The 20,155-nt window shown below is 45.3% G+C and overlaps 1 protein-coding gene across 6 annotated transcripts in view; it reads right to left on the bottom strand.

Annotated features, from left to right (window-relative positions):
- Positions 1-3,276: 3,276 nt before the first annotated feature.
- The window catches only part of LOC138471705 (uncharacterized), a 370,985-nt gene continuing 354,106 nt past the window's right edge, over positions 3,277-20,155 (bottom strand). For all 6 annotated transcript variants that reach the window (XM_069609469.1, XM_069609472.1, XM_069609471.1 and 3 more), the window contains one exon: positions 3,277-5,772. In XM_069609469.1, coding sequence (XP_069465570.1) covers positions 4,468-5,727 — 1,260 coding nt within the window. In that variant the 5' untranslated portion in view covers positions 5,728-5,772 and the 3' untranslated portion in view covers positions 3,277-4,467. The remainder of the gene's footprint in view (positions 5,773-20,155) is intronic.

The following is a 20,155-nucleotide window of genomic DNA, read 5'->3' as shown; positions in this document are numbered from 1 at the left end:
TGTTCCATAGGAGGGAGCCAGTTGAGGAAAGAGATCGACCACCTAACCTCTGTTTAGCAAAGCGCTTTACACACAAAGTGTTGGTGCCTGAGGAACAAAGTGTTCTAGAGGGAGAGTATTTAGTAAGATAAAGTTGGAGATAGTGTGGTACCCGGGCCCAGGCAGCCTTGTAGATGATGCAAAGGAATTTGAATTTAATCCGTGCAACAACCGGCAGCCAATGAAGACCTTTTTAGGGTAGGAGAGATGCTGTCCCTGTATTTAAGGCCAAGGATAAGTCTTGCTGCCCTATTCTGGATTAGCTAGAGGGGGCGCAGAGTGGAAGAAGGTAGATTCAGGAGAAGGTTATTGCAATAGTCAAGCCTAGTGAGAACTAGGGCTTGGGTAAGATTGAGCCTCTGGCGAAAAGTGAGAAACGGGAGAATTTGTTTGAGAAGGGAGAGCTGAAAGTGGGACTGCTTGGCAATGTCGTGAGTGTGAGGGAGGAAGGAGAGAGAGGAGTCGAAGAAGACTTCATGGTTTCTGGCTTCAGTAGAAGGAGCAGGGAGCGAGCCCAAGGAGGAAGGCCAGAGTGAAGAGAAGAAGGAGGAAGCAGTTGTCTCAATAGGAAGGATCTCAGATTTACAGGCATTGAGGCAGAGATCTTTAGAGATGCACCAGGACTGGATGGCAGATAGGCAATCACGGATGATGGAGGGTGTAAGAGGGACAGCAGGAAGTTTGAAAAAGAGCTGTGTGCCATCTGCATCACGCTGGAAGTTAGAGGAGAAGGAGGAGATGAGGTGTGTGTTCAGGGCAAGGTAGATGTTAAAGAGCCAAGGGGAGAGGATAGAACCCTGGAGGACACCACAGGTGGAAAAAGAAGTAGGAGAGGAGAAAGTGCCCACAATGACTTTGGAAGAGCGGTCAGTAAGCAAGGATGACAGCCAGTCCAGTGCCTGTTCCGAGATACCATGGGTATCGTGAAACCTTTGTATGAGGATGGAATGGCTGACTGTGTCAAAGGCAGAGGAGAGATCGAGAATGAGGAGGACAGAAGGGGAGTTGGAGTCCAAAGATGCAAGCAGTTTTTCACACATGTTCAGAAGAGCAGTTTCATTGTCTCTGAATGCTCGGAATCCAGATTGATGGTTGTGGAGACCGTCAACAAGTTTGGTGTGTGAGTTGAGTTGGGGTAATGCCAGCTTCTCCAAAAGTTTACGCAGGAAGCGGGTGATGGAAATTGGGCTGTAGTTGGCAGGGCTTGTAGCGTCTGCTGAAGGATTTTTCAGACATTGGTGCACAACGGAGTGCTTAAGGGAGGAGGGGAAAGATCCAGTGTCAACAGAGTGATTGCAGAAATCAGCGAGTGTGGGGGCAAGGGAGACAATGCTATCCTTCATGATTCTGGATAATCAAGGGAAAACCTGCTTAGAAGAGACCTTAATGGAGCGGACAACTCTGGTAACTTCTTCAGGTGGGACAGGGGAGAAGGAACAGAAAGAGGAGGGGAGGTTCAGGGGACAAGGGAGGCAAGGGGGTGAGGGATGGGTTCAGAGGTTGTCTAGCAAGGGAGTTCAGGATGTCCTCAGTTTTGGTGGTGAAGTCTGTGGCCTTTGCGTTGCAGGGGGCCTGGGAAGGAGAACGGGAGGAGGAGACTGCGGAAGGGTTGGCTAGTTCCCTGCAGATCTTGAAATGTTCTGCCGAGTTGTTGGATGCACCGGAAACCTGTGCCTGTATGTGAGATCTTTTCTTGGTGCGGATGGAGTGACTGTATTGCCTTTGGAGCAGTCGGGAGGCCAGTTTGTCAGAGGGTGAGCCTGAAGTTTGCCACTTCCGTTCCACTGCCCTGCACTTTCGTTTCAGGGCAGCAGGTTTGGAGTCATAGCAGGTCTTATGCTTAGAGGCAGGTTTCAGGCAGATCCTCATGACTGTGGCGAGAATGTCAAGGGTATTGGTGATGGAAAGGTGGAGGTTGCTGAGAGCAGAGTCAGAGGTAGTATCAGGTAGGGCGGTGAGGGGGAATGACGGTGGAAGCGAGGGCAGCATTAGTCACTCATTTCATCGGGCGGATGTTAGTGAATGATGATGAAGGGGATTTTTGGGGGCGGTCAGGGGGCCAAAGGGACCCAAGTGGGAGGAGAGGAGAGAATGGTCTGACTGGGAGAGAGGGGTGACTATTGGAGAGGAGAGGGAAAGGTCAGAGTGTATGAGGGTGTCCAGAGTGTGTCCAGCTGAGTGGGCTGGCCCAGAAGGTATAATGGAGAGAGAAAGAGAGGCGCAGAGGTCTGTGAAGAGAGTGTGTGTGCAGAGCCAGGGGAGTCCAGTTGGATATTGAAATCACCCAGGAGGAGGAGGAGGGTGGAGTTGGATGAATGTAAGGAAGAGCAGATGTCAGTCCACTCAGAGAGGAACAGGGTGGTGGTGCCAGGAGGCAGGTAGACGGTAGCAATGGTCAGGGTGGAGATGGGAGAGATGACCAATTTGCAAACCAGGTTTTCAAAGGAAGAGTAGTGTTGGGTGGGACAGATGGAAGCAGGAATCCATTCTGGGAAGATTAAGGCAACCCTCCCCCCACCAGTGCAGTGAGATCGAGGCTTGGAGAGGGTTTTGAAGCCATCAAGGAGGGAGTCAAAAGCAGTGACTTAGATGGCATTGAACCATGTCTAGGTAAGAGCGAGAATGTCGAGTTCAATGACTTCAAGAAGGAGATAGATGTCAGTGGAGTGTTTGTTTGCTGAGCGTGCGTTAAGAGTCACCAAATGGAGGAGGTCTCTGTCTTTGAAAGTTTTAGGAGGTCCTTTACAGGGGCATTGAACGCCAGTCAAAGGAGGGAGAGAGAGTAGTACGGGGAGATGCAGGAGAAGGAAGGAAGTTAATGAGAGAAGGCAGGATCTGGTCAAAGAGAAGGAAGTTGGGTTGTGGACCCTGAAGAGAATGGAGATGGGATGCTGGGTTCATAGATCTGGAGAGCGGACAGAGAAGAGGATATCAGTGAAAACCCTTCTGGAGGAACCGCTGACGTAGGTGTCAGCAATGGGTAGTCCAGGGTTTGCACTCAAGATGCATTATTTGTGCATTTTCCTACCAGACTTTGTGAGAGAGGGGGGATGGGTGATAGTGTAGCAGTTAGAGAAAATAGAAGAGAGCCATAATGGCGGCAGAGGATGGTTGAGGAATGAAAGAAGAGTGGCTGCACAGCACAGTTCTAGCTAAATTCACCACAAGGTCTAGTGGAAGTAGTACCAAGGCATGAATGCAATCCAGAAAGGAATAGATTAACAAGAAATCAGAGTGATCTTCTATTTCAGTTGTTTATTTATTTAAAGGAGATTGTAGGGTCCTTTTTACATACACTAGGGCATATTTTATTCCTTATAATATACAACCATACACTGTTATCTCCTTTACTACCTGGCATCTTGTTTAATCTATTGTGAGAGATCTTCCATTTGCCATTCCATATAATTAATGTAGAATGTGCTTGGATTTAAAAATCCTAACATGCAGCTTGTCATGTGTTGCAGAAAAATAGTTTGAGCAGTTTAATAAAATAATCGACAAACACCTTTTCATGTTGTGCTTTAAAATAAGTGAAAACATGTTGATTCTTGCTCTCATGTGTTAAACCCCAGAAATGCACAAATTAAACAATCTACCATAAACAGTTCCTTGTCAATTACTGTCTGTAAAGTGTAGCAGGAAACTATTTTACAAGCACAGAATTTGAAAAGCTTGTCACTGCTTTCAGCGCAGCAGTGACAGCTCGAGTTCTGCTCTGTGCTGGCTCAAGCCGCAGGCATTGTGATGTCACAAATAAAGCGTAATAACTGATTACAGAGCGGTTGTGATATCATTTTCTTATTACATGTCAGTTATGATGTTACATCTAGTCTGTAATAATAACATTATTTCGAGGCTTTTATATGAATATTGCAGGCTGGCATGTATTATAAAAGTATAATATAATTCAGTCAATCTATGAAAGCACAAAGATTCATCAACTGAAGGGCCACATTACTCTGGGTTCCTGATTAAAAGAGTGTTTGCCCAAAAAAAGACTTGAAGAGCCAGGGTGATGCTGCGATCAGAAAATACAATATAGTACCAAAAACCCATAGCAGATCATAGTGGCTACAATACAAATTCAAATGCAGACATGACTCTAAAATAGCAGCACACTTTTAAATGCTTCCTTACTTTTATAATTTTAAGCTTCATAGTTTTGTCCTAAGAAGTAACATTTGTTCAGTGTTCACAATATTTGCAAATTTAGACAAAACAGTCTCTAAACAAAGTTATTTTTCTGTAGCAATGTCATGTTCTTGCATTTGCTTTTTTACGTTTTTCCCTTTTCCAACTTTTTGCTCCATTTAGTCACTGGCCCTGTTTCCCCTGCATATCCACAGCCCATGAGGATGAGCCACCCGTTGCTTTGGCACTATCAGATGAAAATCGCTCCAGCAATACTAATACAATTGGAAAGGTTCAAAATAATGAACTGTCATTTTTCAGCACATTTAAGCGATGGATTAAAGGTACACTGTATTTCCAGATAGTTGTGTCTCTAATTAAGGATGATTTTGGTAATTTGCGTTGGACCGGCTCCCTACAATGTTGCAGGATTGCAATGTCTTCACTCACCATAAGAAATGGTTCATAGGCCTTCAAAACAGTGTGAACAGAAACCTGTATTACTTTACGGGGATTGACAATCAGTTTCTCGTGGTACTCAGTTTTTGGTTCCCGGTAAACATTCAACAAAATGTTATTTCCCGGTATGACATTCCACGCCGACAGATTGAAAGTTGAGTCATACACATCGTTGGGGAAGACGTGGTTCTCAAAAACAAAGGCACCCTTTTTTGGGTGTTGTTTTTGGAGATCTGCCATCATGCTTGCCCAATTCTGGTGTTTTTTGGGCATAATAATTTCATCCATATCAATGAGTACCACATACTTGCTTTTATACATATTTCTGTAGAGACAGTCATTTAGAGTTGCCAATTGTCCATAATAGCCCAAGTGCTTTGGACGGGAATCCATTGAAAAATGCCAATTTGCAGAAACGTCAAGATACAAGTCGATTGGCCAAGGTATCACTTCGACAGTTCCTTCTGCAATGTAATGTTTCATGACCTTGTCTATCAGCGAGCTGCAACTGTGGTTATAGATCATGACTTTTTGGGCACCCAGCAGTTTATACATCTCTATGGTCTGAATAAATTGCAAAGCGTTGGTCGAATTTCCGAACATCGTGGAAATGCACACTGTGAATTCAGCGGAAAATGCACCGGGACTACGGTTCCTGATCTCAAACAGAGGCAGTTTGTCAGCATCTCCTTTGTCAGATGAGTGAATGGACACATATTTTGCAGCGCAATTGCTCACTGCTGGGCAAAGAAGATGAGCTATCACATAAGGGAATCCATAATCGTGGGCAAGAAAATCAATACCTACCTTTTGAATAACCGCAGATCCATTAATGTTGCTGCAGATCAACCAACAATAGAGTTCTTTGACATCCCGACGATGAAGAATTGCGATTAATCGTATAGTAGGTTTATCTCGATTATCGTAATATGCTCCAAGTATAAAGGTTCTGTTGTCTTGTAGAGGTGTAATGCTGTCGATTGCAAGATTTTTATGCTTAAGGATGGGTTGTTTAGTTAGCATGTAGCTAATTGTGGAAATTAGTGCGATAGTACCAAGCATACAGAATATCCAGGCTCTTCTCAAGAGAGACATTTTCAAATGGTTTACAGTGTCTAATACCCCACGCGTTTAAATGACCTGCAACAGAAAGGGAAACAACGGGTTAGTGGCTTTATAAAAAATGATATGATAAGTCAATTTGTTCTCAGTTACTACATTTTATTTAATTGCACACGTTTCATATTATGCAGTTCAACTCTTTTCTTAAATGAAAGCATCAAGACATATATTTGAAATTACAGAACTTCAATTCCTATTACTGAGAGTTCAATTAAGGCATGATTCACCCTTTGCCCCGATACCAGACCCACTGTCTCATCAAGGGACCACTGCTTGTTTTATTTCTTTTATCCCATCACCAATACGCTCAAAGAGGAGTAATTGCTTCTCTCCAATGCCTCATTGGTCTGGTGCTTGATGGATATGGTGCTGTATGGGAATGTGTTAACGCTCATCTGCAAGATTCACGCGTACGGCATTGGATTGGCAAGTGGATACAATATGGCCTTCTGAATGAGAAGCAGTCATGATAGCTATGTTCACATAAAACCCCTGGCAATGCCTTATTTCAACTGGATTTGTATTTATTTTATTATTACAGAACTACAGGATAAAAGGATATGATATGATATGATATGGCATTTGTAACGCGCCTATACGCAAGTGTTTCAAGGAGCGAGATACAGGGTGGTGTCGTGGGCAATACAGTATGCAGCTATCCTAGCAGCTGCGATGGCCAAGGAGACAAGCCAAGCAAAGGCTAACATTTACCACTCTACGATAATAAACCCATTTCGAACCACTTTGCCATCTAATGGCAATTTTACCTAATTTATTTATTTTTACTACATTTGTATTTTATTTTTTAAAGTCAAAGCTTAATCAACAAAGATTAAAAATGACATCACGCATGCGCTACACTCCTTAATGTTATTGTGGTGTCATGGATAATTTATTTTGAAGTGCTCAAGGTGCCCTCTATGTGCTCAACTCCCCTTCCCTGGCAATACACACCTGAAAGCAACTAGGTTCCATGTGAAAAGGGCAAACAGAGGTGGTAGTAACTCTGCAGAAGATTAACATCACCACCAAAACTCAAAAATACTGTAAGAAAAGTATGAAATTAAAAAAGGCAGCACAAATCATAGAGCATATTTCAATGAAGATGTCACAGCAAGAAGAATCCATTATAACTATTATTTTACCCAAAAGCCAGAAATGACATTGGTTGTGAAGCGGTTCTGAAACTGGAATTGTTTACTAGCTGGAGGAATTATTTCAAATTCTCCCTCAGCCTTTTGATAGAAGGAGGGTTTATTTTCAGCTAGCAAGTCTGTGCACAGAACCCGTCTACCAACCTTGCCATGGCCGTAAATGCTTCTATGAGCCCCTGAACACAAGCACACACACCATTCACCATACACGCACACACATGCACACCCAGCCACTCATACATTTAAGTGTGTACCCTTTCACCATATAGGCACACCCAGGAAGCCACCCATACATTTAAGTGTGCACCCTTTCACCATACACTCACACATGCACACCCATAAACTCACAAAGGCATACCCAGGCCGCATCATGCACTCACTCATAAACTCATGAATACATATATATATAGATAATATATTCACTAACAAAACACATTGTTATAGGGACGTTATGGTTAAGTTGCACTACTAAAAAAACCTGTGAAATTCAATGGAAAAACATTGTTACAAAAATGTAATGGTTTCAGGTAAAACCGGAAAAACCCTGAAATTCGACAGTTATGGTAAGCTAACCAACCCTAACTCGTGCCACCAGTGTGCACTGCAAGGAATAACACCCATGACATCAAAGATGCCATCACAAATCTCATTTGTGTGGCTAAAGTACTCCTAACTGTATAATGGCCACTAGTAAACAAAGAACAGCAACCTGCACTGTGGTGTGGGCGTGGTAAATGTGGCATTACTTAGATTTATCTGCTGCTTCCCTTTCCATGACCCGTGAAACTGATACATTGGGCCTCATTACAACGAGGGCGGCCGCAGAATGAACGGTGCCGGTAAGGAACCGGCACCGTTCATTCCGGGCGCCACATTACGAGGTCTGCAGCGGGTCCCGCTCTTCATGCCTGGTCAGACCAGACGTGCAGAGCGGGACCCGCTAGCAGACCAGGAGGCTAACAACAGGCCCATCATTAACGGGCCCGTTGTTAGCATCCTCCCCATTCCCATTGAGCCCTAAGGGGGCTCAAATGGGAATGGGGATGTACCGGGTCCCGAGAATGGGAATTACCGGGCCTGCTAAAGTCTGCATGGTCCAGTAATTCCCTATTTTTGGGACCCAGACCCGGTACCCGGTTTGGGGGTAGCCATGCCGCTAAAAGCGCAGAGTGCAAACAATCTTACTGGTGGTTAGAAAAGCACTGTATGTGCATGGGTTGCACAGAATAAATGCCTTTGTGGCATTCGTAAAGAAGCTGTGGTTGGCTTTGTTGTAAATATTCTTGTATTCCACAATGCATGTATATCCATGAATGGTACCGCTAAGAGTAATGGCGTAACATAAAGTGTTTGTACTGCATGTGACGATAACTCAAATTGAAGGACAAAGGAGCAGTGGGCCGGCTACCGTCTTTCAAAGAATGGCTTTAGGTACTTTCATGTACAGCATTTGCCACATCTGCTGCGGGCAACAAGAGGGGCACCCCTGTAAGGCAGCGGAGCGGTAAAACCACCTTTCCAAAGCATGTGCTGCGTTACAGACCCGTACCCGGCAAAGGGCATTGTATTGTTCATGTGTGCAATGTGCTGCTGTGCACAGGGAAGGTACTTGGAAGTGCATGGCAACGGTCGTTACAGGAGCATTACAATGGGCCTAATTACGAGTCAGGCGGTCCGGAAATAACAGTTGCGGTAAACCTGCCGCCACCGTGGTTTCCGGATCGCCTGATCTCGAGTCCTGCAGGCGGAGGTGTCATTCCTGCCAGGTCTGAACTGGCGGGTTTAACACTGCCCGCCTGCAGGCGGATGTGGAAACACCGGCACCATCACAAGATGGTGCCGGTGTTTCCATGGCCCCCATTCCCATTGAGTCCTATGGGACTCTTTGGGAATGGGGATTTACCAAATTCCGCCTCTGGAATTCCTGGGTCACCGGGGTTGTAATGCCCCGGTAATTCCGGGAATCACGGAGGCGGAATGGTAATACGAGTCCGGCGGTAACCAAGCCGGAAAAACCAGCAGGTTACCGCCGGACTCAACTCGCAATGAGGCCCAATGAGTGCCGCCTATATAAATGATGGCCATCCAATAATTCTGTCTCCCGGCACGTTCCATATAGTATGTAGGCAGGTGCTGCCCCTTCTGTAGCGGAACCTTTCCTGGCTTTCCTTCTGTGGCCTGTGTGGGAACACGATAATAAATAAAAATGCAGTGGGGAACGAAAAAAGGCAAAAAAAGAAAGCACCTTTCACAGATGAAAAACGGAATTGCCAATGCACGCATGCAGGCCGGGAGGCGTGGCATTGTACAGAACACTGTAGTGCAGTCGGTTACAAAGGAGTGCGCTGTACAAAGAGGTTACTTTACGTATTGCAGAGCTTTTTGCAGACAGTCACAGCGCAACACTTACTACAAGAAAACATCACTACTCTCAAGAAAGGCACCAAGTCAATTTAGATGGGGGTGCAGAAATCGAGATAGCTGGCACAGTAATACGAACTTTGTAGGTAGGGAAAAGTATTTGTGCTGTGAAACGTCATAATGCCATGGGCGATGTCTGCCATTGGCACATGACAAAGAAATGCACAAATACACTTCTTTGCAATGTACCACGATGTCTCCATTGATGGACCAAATTGAAAATGACGCTGCCACATCGGTAGCTGCATACTGTGATAGAAAGATATGCAAGAGATCAGAAAGAAACGCATGAACTGGGCAAGCACCTCCTTCATCGCAAACAGCACTGAATCTTGTGTAACATGCTGTGCAATGTTCCCTGCACAATGAACAACAATAATGTCGTCATGATTGCGTATCACACACACAAACCAAAATCAGGCACTTAATTTTACCTAGTCCATAGCACTTACACATATACATCATAGATTGGTAAATGAGTATTGGTAAATGAGTAGCGAGTGCACAGTGTTTTGCATTCACTTTCACTGAATGTATGTTGGCATACCCTAAAATCTGCACGCTGTGCCTCGTAAAACACACACCCATAACGGCGCCCTCTGCATTTCTGTCAACAAATGCACAGTGTAGCTTTGTCAGTCCATACACACCACACCCACAAACTTCATTGCCCAATACCGTAGCCTTTGCAGGCTCATTTCTATGGGCGTCATCTGCAAAAGCGGCGTATGTATCACGATATTCACTCCATGTGTGTGGGAGTGGGGGAATAACTTTGTACCAGGGGAGCGTACGTCGTTAGTTGTGGTGGCTCTTAAAAGAACCTTTGATTTTTGCTGTTTTTTTATTTTTTTATTTTTGTAAAGGCGGTTCCCTAGAAACACTTTGTTTGTGATTTTCACATGTGAATGTGTGTTTTGAACTGCAGCTCACATTCTTACAGTAGGGTCTTCAGTGCAGTCCGTAGATTTTGCAAGAACATTTCATTGCCATTGGCCGACAGAGACATGCCATTTCCCTTGAAAAGGTGTATGTATGGGGAACGAGTGTTCTCATTCTCACAGGAGAACATCCCAGCAGCACTCAAGAAGTCACAGATGCTTCTGCTGATGAGACCCCTTCCGACCTCTGGCTGGCGACAGGAAGCATTGGAATAATGCCACGCGGTTCTCGGCAGTATACATGAGAAAAGAACCTTGGCAGTACGAAAAATGCGCTGCACTGCTTTCATCAAAATCTTCAGGTTGACTGAACACACAGGAACAAGGCATGGAGCCCAAAAAGAAGCCAGTTGCCGAAGAGGCCAAGCATCAACATTCTAGAAGCAGTGCGCTGAAACAGCACGATTCCATACCACTCCACAAAATGTCCACTCCCTCCAAACCTAAATTGCTAGACAAGTCTTCTTGGAGGGCATACACGCACAGATCTTGCACAAAGTAATCGCCCACAATGAAAACTGTATGCCTTGCCATGTTTGCCAGTCAAAGTACACAAAGTTCTGGAAAAGTGAATGCCTCCCTTTCCTGTGACGCACACCCAGAGCACCTGATTGGCCAAAGGCTACAGTCCCATTTCCATTGGCCAACATGGTGAGAAGGGCAAAATGTGGCACGTGCCTTTCCCCGATCACAGTGACTGAGGCACCTCGGTGAAGCAGGAGGACTCCTTCTGCCTATTGGTGCTGTTTTCTGTAATGTACACCCTGACCACCTTATTGGCCAAAGGGCATAGTCACATTTCCACATTTCTATTGGTCAGCATGCTCACAAATGCAGAATGTGGCATGTGCCTTTCTCCATACGGTCAGGGCCGCACCCCAGTAAACCGGGAGAAGTTCTTCTTCCTATTGGCGTGCTTTCCTCTGACGCATACCCTGAGCAGCACATGATACGGCAGTCGCTACAGTCCCATTTCCATAGGCCAGCATGGTGAGGAGCATCGAATGAGGGTCGTGCGGTCTACAAGTACGTTGAGGGCCGGTCCCCAGTGCAGCAGGAGTCCCTCTTCCTATTGCCACACATCTTAAGCAACTCATTGGACAATCCCCACAGTTCAATTTTTCGTGGGTGCCACGTGCGCCTCCCAAAGTAGCTTGTGGCCTGCACTCCTGTAAAACTGGAACAGTTCTCTTCCATTTGCACTATCTTCTCTGCAGCTCCACTTCATAAGGTTCATTAGGTTACTGGTAAATAGGCACACACGCATCTACCAATCGTATTAAAGCTATCGTCATCGAACACGGTCACTGCTGTGCAACACTTGAAATGTACCGCTACACATTCACAGTACGAATGTCGTGCCATTCCAAAGCACATCCACTACAAAGTTCAATGAAAGTATGCACAATTTCTCCATCCGCATACATCCACATAGTCAGCCAGGATGTGGAACGTGCCATCCTGAAAGTACTGCATAATCCACTACCTTTTCGAGATAGTGAAGGTGGGGGTGGGGTGGATGTTAAACATTATGAAACTAGGCAGGGGATTCAGTCTTCCAGCATATATGTATACATTGTTTTCTTTTTTTTGTTTTTACGTGCGTACAAGCACATTTTGTTGTATTTTCTCTTTGTATGTGTGTCTGTTTGCCTGTCCTCACATTTTTACAAAATTCTGGTCAATGCTTCTTGCACAGTGTGAAAGAAAACGGCATTGCCAATGGCGCTCAAATAAATGCCATTTCTACGGAACCACTGCATATTTTGCGACCTCATGATCTCACAGTGGTTGGAGAACATGCCAGCAGTCTGCATAAACCGATGAAAACATCTGTTTATAAAACACCTTCTGACCGTTGGCTGGGGACAAATTACACCGTCATGGACCCACACTGCTCTTTGTGTTATGCATGAGAAAACCACCTTGGCAGTAGGGAAAATATGCATTACCGTTAAACACTCTCAGTACACATTCCGTTTGTTTGCAAATCCCCTCCACCAGAAACTTCTGCTAAAGAAGGCACTATTGCAGCATCCATAAACATCCTAACACGCCCCCAGCACACTTTTAGGTATGCAAACAACATTGCAGCCCTTTCCACACCCACTGCAACAGTACACATCCAAGCAAGCGACCATATGGGCACCTAACATTATGCACAAACGTTACATACGTAGCGCCAGTTCTACCCATCTCCCCCAAACCATAAAACATTGATTCAGGAAAACGTGTCACACTTAGCAAAAGCCACAAACATAGCGCTGCCTGCACCACCCCTATGCTCTACCATTCACACGCTATTGTGTCACTGTCAACCTATGCACACCATCTTCACAACATTTGGCCTACTTCAATAAATGTGCACACAGCAGAGTAACCAACCACATATAAACTGCCCTTCGCCCATACCCACTTCCATACTCACATTACGTACGCACTGCACTCTGTGGTCACACCACCCAACATCTCACTGCACCATCTCCTGCTGCACACCAAATACTGTGACATGTTCCAACTATCACCACAACCATAGAATGCACAATTCACGCTTTGCAACTGACTTGCCCTGCTGTAGCACATAGACAATGTGCTCCACACACATTCCCCAAAGATCACCACCCTGTGCCGCATACACTGCCAAACTTGCATTGCTCCAGTGGGTCTGCTCCTTGCACACATTCCCCCCACCATAAATTGAACAATACATGTCAGCATATCGCCAACTACCACTATGCACATATGCACCACTGGCACCAGCACTCCTAACCAACCTCGACACTGCAATGGACATACACATCATTACATATAACTGTTAACATAATGTGTAAACATTACACTGTCTCCGGCACCCCTACGTCCTTTGATTCACATACTATTCTCTTACCCACTTCCACTCAGAAAGGATTGTTTCACTGGCAACGTAAACACAACATGTTTATAACATTGCCCATACTGCAAGCATTATGCACACAGCACACTATCCAAGCACATATAAGCTGGCCTTCAACCATACCCTGTAACATACTGACAGTATACAGGCATTGCACCCAGTGGCCACACAGCATGACTTTTCACTGCAGCATCCCCAACCACAGAGCACTGCCATGGAGGTATGCAGTAACAAATTGCAACAGTTACCATACAAACAAGACAATATCTCCTATATCCCTGTGCACTTTCAATCACATACTATGGGCGTACCCACTACCATTCACAAAGTATTGTACCACTGCCAACCTACCTACAATCTATTTGCAGCAGTGGCCTATAACGCTTAAATGGGCTCCACACCCATTCCTTACATGTCACCACCCTCTAAGTCATGCACATTGAAAAATGAATTACTGGCGTGCTTATCCTCAAGGCCTAGGCCCTTGAATGCATGGCCTACGGCCTACGCCCATCGGCCATGCTACCAATAGACTAGGCCTTGAAGACACTTGCGGCAACGTAATGCCACCATGCATGCCTCCATGTCAGCTTCTGCAACAGTCCACATAGACACCACTGCCACCAACACTCCTACCCAGCCTGTACACCGCCATAGTGCTACACAGCAACAAATGGCAGCAGTTAACATGATGGCATTTTGCGCTAAAGTGCCACACGTAGGTAGCAGCACTTCACCCCAACTCCCCCACACCATGAAACACCCAATCACGAACACAGGTTGCACTCACCAGAATGCACAAACATACCACTTCCTCCAACACCTCTACCCACAGCCATTCACAAAGTATTGTGTCACTAACCACAACATGTTAACAACAATTCTACTTCAACAATTCTGCACACAGCATAGGCCTTGAACACACCTACAGCCACGTAATGCTACCATGCATTTCACCATTTCACCACCTACGACCATCGACATACACACCAATGCCACCAGCACTCCTACCCAACCTGCGCACCACCATGTAGCTATGCATCAACAAATTGCAACAGGTAACACAATGTGGAAAGAAAACACTCTCTCCTGCACCCCTATACACTTTCATTCACATACTATAGGCGTAGCCACTCCCATTCACAAAGTACTGGTCACTGCCAACCTACCCACATTCACTTTGCAGCACTAACGCTACTGCAAGCAATCGGCACACACAAGCACCACCCCGTACCGGATGCAGACTGAAACATACCTTCCTGCGGTGTGTATGTTGCAGCCCTACGCTCCTCAGTGCATGCCCTACAGCCTACGGGCTTCAGCCATGCACCTAATAGTGGAATCCTTCCACAGACCCACTGCACCTTCATTCACACATGCATGCCTCCATTTGCCCAAATACTGCATTCCATCCGCAGCGCACCGCCACCCACACTCCCACCCAACCTATCTCGTCTGCAATTCACTCCCCATTTGCAAATGAACTGCCACCACTCACAACGAAAAGAATTTTCCGCAAACAGGTCACGGAACAAAGGGACCATTACTACAGCTGCCTCCAAATTCCACAGAAAATACTTGCCTACGTATGTCAAATGAACCACTTCTCACTACCCCAGCCATTCCTTCCTTTATGACCGCTGACACAATGCGTACAGTACATTTTCCAGACCCTGCCACCGCCGCACTGTCCTCCGATACACCATGGCGGCTTTCCCTAAAAATGTTGACGCACAGCACGCTTCCCTCCAGCCAACCACTAGTCGCGTCCAATCTTCTCCGACACCACGCCGTACCTCGATACAATGACACATCACTCCACGGAGCGAACAGGGAAAAGACCCAGATATCACACATTTTTATGGGACATACATTTCAGTGTTTTGCAACAAATGTACCCGTCCGACTTCCACCGAACACACAAAAGCACACTTTCTGGGCCAAGTCCCCACTCCTGGCACAAATTTGGTGAAAATCCATCCAGCCGTTCGACCGTTAGCCGTGTGCAAAGTTTTTCCCCATTCAGTCTATGGGGAATAAAAATTGGGACCCCTTTATAACTCCCCCCCCCCGCACGAAGCCTAGCGCAACTTTTTCAAAGCCACCCATATACCTTTTTTTGCAAAGATTGGTGAGGATTCCTCCGGGGGGAATGAAGTTATAAGCCGCCGAAAAAGTGCTCTTCCTTTGAGTTTAGCAACTTAACCAGAACTACGTGGCCGCTACACACATTTAAAGAAAATACTTTTTCTTACCTTTAATCTGTTGGTCTAGGGAACAAGACCCTCAGCTCCTCGCCGCACCCAGCAATGCTTGTTCCCGTCATCTGCAGAGGATCTGGAGGCCTCTGTGTCATGTTGTGGAGGGTAGCCCCATTACTTCAAAAAGAAATGGTTTCTTTTTGAAGTCATTCTAACTTCATAAATAAATTATTTCCGTTAAAGGACCAAACTGGAATAGAAATAATTTCTTTATGAAGGCAGAGTGACTTCAAACAGAAACTATTTGTTTTTGAAGTTATAGGGCTCCACCTACCCCATGACATGGAGGCCTCCAGCCTGTAGGCTTCCATGTCATGGGGTGGGGGAGCCCTCGGACTTCATAAAGAAATAGTATACTTTTCAGGCACTCTGCCTTCATACGAAAATTATTTCCATTTAAGGACTGAACCGGAACAGAAATAATTTCTTTAATGAGGCAGAGTGACTTCAAAAAGAAACTCTTATTTTTTTCTGTTATTTATTTTTTTTAAAAATATATGTTTTGTTTTAGTACCCTCCCCAGGACATGTGCAGGGCCCCAACCCACACTGCAGGTGCTGTGGGGCCCCCGCTACGCCAGTAGGGTGAGGGCACACCAGTCATATATGGATGTTAACCTCTTGCAGTGTGCAAGTATGAGGGGGAGTGAGGGGTAACACTGTTTTTGAGTAAAATAGAATGGTGGTTCATCAAGAAGTGCAGTGCACAGTAGAATGTTTCTGTGTGTTGTTTGTAGTAAATACAGGTATGCTCCATTTATTCAGTAAGCACTGTAAAATCAACAAACACTAAGCACATTTGCTGATACTTATTTATAATGCTGATTTTCAACACCCAAGGAAATTAGAGGATATACAATAAAAAAAATATGAACAAATGCAGGGTTTAATACAAAAAAATTAAATTGATAAATGCCAGAGATGGTAAATGTATTACTTAATGAACTAATTAAAAGTAACAATTGTGGGCAGGATAGAATCCTGGGATCCATCTGATTGGGGGTTAATCAATTATCGATGCGTTACCCCGGTTGGTGAGTTTCATAACAGTCTTGAATCCTGCTCTCAACACTATCACAGCTAATTCAGGTAGGCTTTCAAACCTACTGCCAATGCTGCTACAGAGAGGGAAGGGCATCTAAACATCTATGTGCTTTGTGAGAAACAAAGGGAGTCTTACCCACTAGTCCCCGGGGATCTCTCTCTCAGGTGCCAGGGCATGGCCATCGCCTTTGGATCCAGACCCTGGGGTAGGACCAGTGCAGGAGGATCACCTGGGCGAGGGGTCTACAGGGAGTGGGGGTGAAGCAGCTGATGGTGAGACACGGCATTCTCCCCTTTTTTGTTCACCTAAACCATTCTATTTTTTAGGATTCACAGAAGTCCCAATCCCCCAGCCCCCTTTTTATACAAACACTGGGCCGAGGAAAAAGGTGACTGAGAGTAACAAGACTAACTCTTATACATTGTACTGGACATATCCTGCTAATTGGGTCAGGTAAAGTCAGGCACGTGACTCTAAGTGCATACACCTGATACCAGTTAGCTTTCCTCACACGGATAACAGATAAAAGACGGAACATAGAGACACACTCTGGGCAAGGTCGAACACTAGTGTGAGCAGAACTTCCGGGACAAAGGCAAACCTACTGGAGCAGAGCGATGGACCAAGGGACGAGAGCAGCGGGTCGGAAACCCCAGGAGTTCTCTACAGGAGGTTGTTGCCTCCCAAAGGCTGCAGAAGACACCAGGAGAAGGCCAGATCTCAAATCAGAAGGCTGCATTGTGTTTCAAGGATGCCAGCGACCCTCCCGGGTGAACGGCAGGGTTGTAGTGGTGAGGCCAAGCCTGTGGTACTAACCTTGACTTGTGAATTGGAAATCGTAAAACCAATAAAGAAACGCACACAGCCGGTGAGTTGGAAAGCAACCTGAGAGACCGGTGTGTGTTAAAGAAAGTTTGAAGTGGCAACATTATATCACAAGTGAAGGCCGCACGTGTGTGGATGAGATGCGAAGAAAGGCAGACCAGTGAATGAACTTTGAAGTAAGGCCAGCTGTGAAATCAGCAATACTGAATAACGGAGTGGTCTGGCGAAAGGAAGTAGCCCACTCGAAAGTTTCTGTGAAAGGTGAATTGTTTGTAGCGATAAAGTGAATGAACTGTAAAAGCGAACTGAGCAAAGTGGTCCTACGGAGGTCTATAAATAAAGCCACGCACATTTCTAAGTCTTCGACATCCGAAAATGCTCTAAGCCTGACTGAGGGAGACCCAAAGAGTAATAAGCTTGGGGAAGGGAGTGAGATGGCTGCCAGAAAGGAGATACCCCAAGGAGGACTTTCCAAGTGGGGGGTTGGGAGGGTTGACCCTGTCAACACAGCAGCAGGGTGCTATAGATAAATAACCAAGCACAGATTCTTTGGTTGGGTAGAGCGAGGCTCCCTTTTAGCTTTATATAAAAATAGCAGGTTAATTCCTACAATACAATACTGAGTCTGTATAACCCTAATCTACCCCTGACAGAGTTGCTCCCATTACATACATTGGATAATATGGTCACATAAAACCTTGCAGGACTCTTTCAGATCCCAGGGTGAAACTAAAGTGGCACATGTGGTAACTAATGGAGCCCTCCTTGCCTTAGACATCCATTGATGATGAGCAGTTATACATTTGACCATTAAATGAGATTTCAATCACCAGTGTCCTTGGAAAGTAAACATTCGTTCATTTGTTACCTGTATAACCTTTCTTGTCACAGGTATTCCGTAAGCTGGGACACTTTCTGATTTGCTAAATAAATAACTCTGTCACTGGCCTCACTCATGTGATTGAACCCTTTCACCCTTTTATAGATACGTTACAGTTCAGAGCGCAGGTCTCCCATGAGAAAGAAAGTTTTTTTCAATTGCTAAATAAATAACTTGCTCTGTCTATTGCGTTTTTCCAGTGTCCCTGGAAAGTAAACATTCCTTCATTTGTTACCTTTATAAGCTTTCTTGTCGCAGGTATCCCGTAAAGTGGGACACTTTTTAATTTGCTAAATAAATAAATAATCACCCATGTGATTGAACACTTTCACATTTGAAAAATACGTAACCGTTCTGAGCCCAGGTCTCCCCTGAGTCAATCTGGCCAACCATAGTGCACAGAAAATGTATCCCAAAGTACTTTTGCTATGGTCGTATGATCCCTGGTGGGATATGCTTGAGCATAGCGGGTGAAGTGATCAGTTACTAACAGAATGCTCTGGATCCCTCCATGGTCAGTCTCAAGGCTCAGGAAATCTGCACCAACTAGGTCCATAGTTCCGGAACTCGGTAAGTGTTGAAGGCCTGCAGCAGGATGACTGAGTGTTTTTTCGGGTGATGCACCTCACACAGGTGTGGCAGTACTCCTCCACTTCGGGCCTTAGGTGCGGCCAGTAAAATCGATTCTGTACCAAATCTAAGGTTCGTTTACTTCCCAGATGCCCGTGTTGGTCACACAGAGCACGCAAGACCACCGGAAGCTGTAATGAGGATGGCACAACTGGTCTATGTATCTGCTTGGCTCAGGCGGCAACTAGCAAACGCCACAGGTCTAAGGCTCCCCTCTTGTTCTTGATAGAGTACAGCCCCCAGTCCATCATAACTAGCATTCACATGTAATACCTAGGGTAGCTTCGGGTCAGCATAGGCCAGTACTGGTGCCTCAGTAAGAGTTTTATTTTAACTGGACAAAAGCCTGTTCACACTTATCATGCCAGCGCAGGCTGAAGACTTCCTTTGGATGATACTGAGCGGGGTTCATAGTGATAGTTTCAAAAGTAAAACTTTTGAAATACAAAAGTTCCAACACAAAAGCATCGGAAAAAAAAGTTTCAAATGGTTTTTTTTTAAAGGGGGGGGGTTCCCCCAACCCCCAGTTTTCTTTTTTTTAAAAAAACTTTTTTTTACACAAAAGTAAAATAAAACCCATAAAATAAAAATAAAAATGTATTCAAAACTTTTTTTTTTTCTGATGCTTTGTATTCGGACCTTTTGCATGTCGAAAATATACTTTCGAAAGTATGACTGGACACCACTGAGCGGTGGACTGATTTCCCCGAAGAGTCGTCTTTTTCTGTGAGAGCGGATACACTTTGGTCAAATCTGTGAGTGGACATGCTATTTTAACAAACCCAGGCACGAACCGTCAGTAATAATTACAAAACCCCAGGAAGATTCCCATCTCTCGCAGGTTCTGCGGGCGAGGCCAAGTCTTGGGGGCTTGTATCTTTGTGGGGTCTATGCTCACTCCATCAGCAGACACCACATGTCCAATATACTTTGCACTGGTGCGGCTAAACTGACATTTTTCCAGGGAGAATTTTAGACCTTGTTCTTGCAGGCAATCCAAAACTTTTAGCATTCGTTGGTGACATTCTTCTGGTATCCTCCCAAACACGATCACATCCTCTAGGTACACCAACATCTCAAGCAAGTTCATGTCTCCCACAGTTCACTCCATGAGGCGTTGAAATGTGGCGGGTGCCCCAATATCCCTTGTGGCTTGTGGATAAACTGGTAAAAACCTAGAGGGCCAAACAAGGCTGTCTTCTTATCCTCCGGTAACATGGGAATCTGGTAATACCTACTCCGAAGATCTAGAACCGAAAACCACTTGCTTCCCACTAAACAATCAAGGGCCTCATCCACTTGAGGGGTGGTATATTGTTCTGGTATGGTTCTGCTATTGAGCCATCGATAGT

Source organism: Ambystoma mexicanum, chromosome 8 (genome assembly GCF_040938575.1).
Source record: "Ambystoma mexicanum isolate Mex_15411 chromosome 8, UKY_AmexF1_1, whole genome shotgun sequence".
Taxonomy (NCBI): Eukaryota; Metazoa; Chordata; class Amphibia; order Caudata; family Ambystomatidae; genus Ambystoma; species Ambystoma mexicanum.
This window is presented reverse-complemented; position numbering and strand designations above follow the sequence as displayed.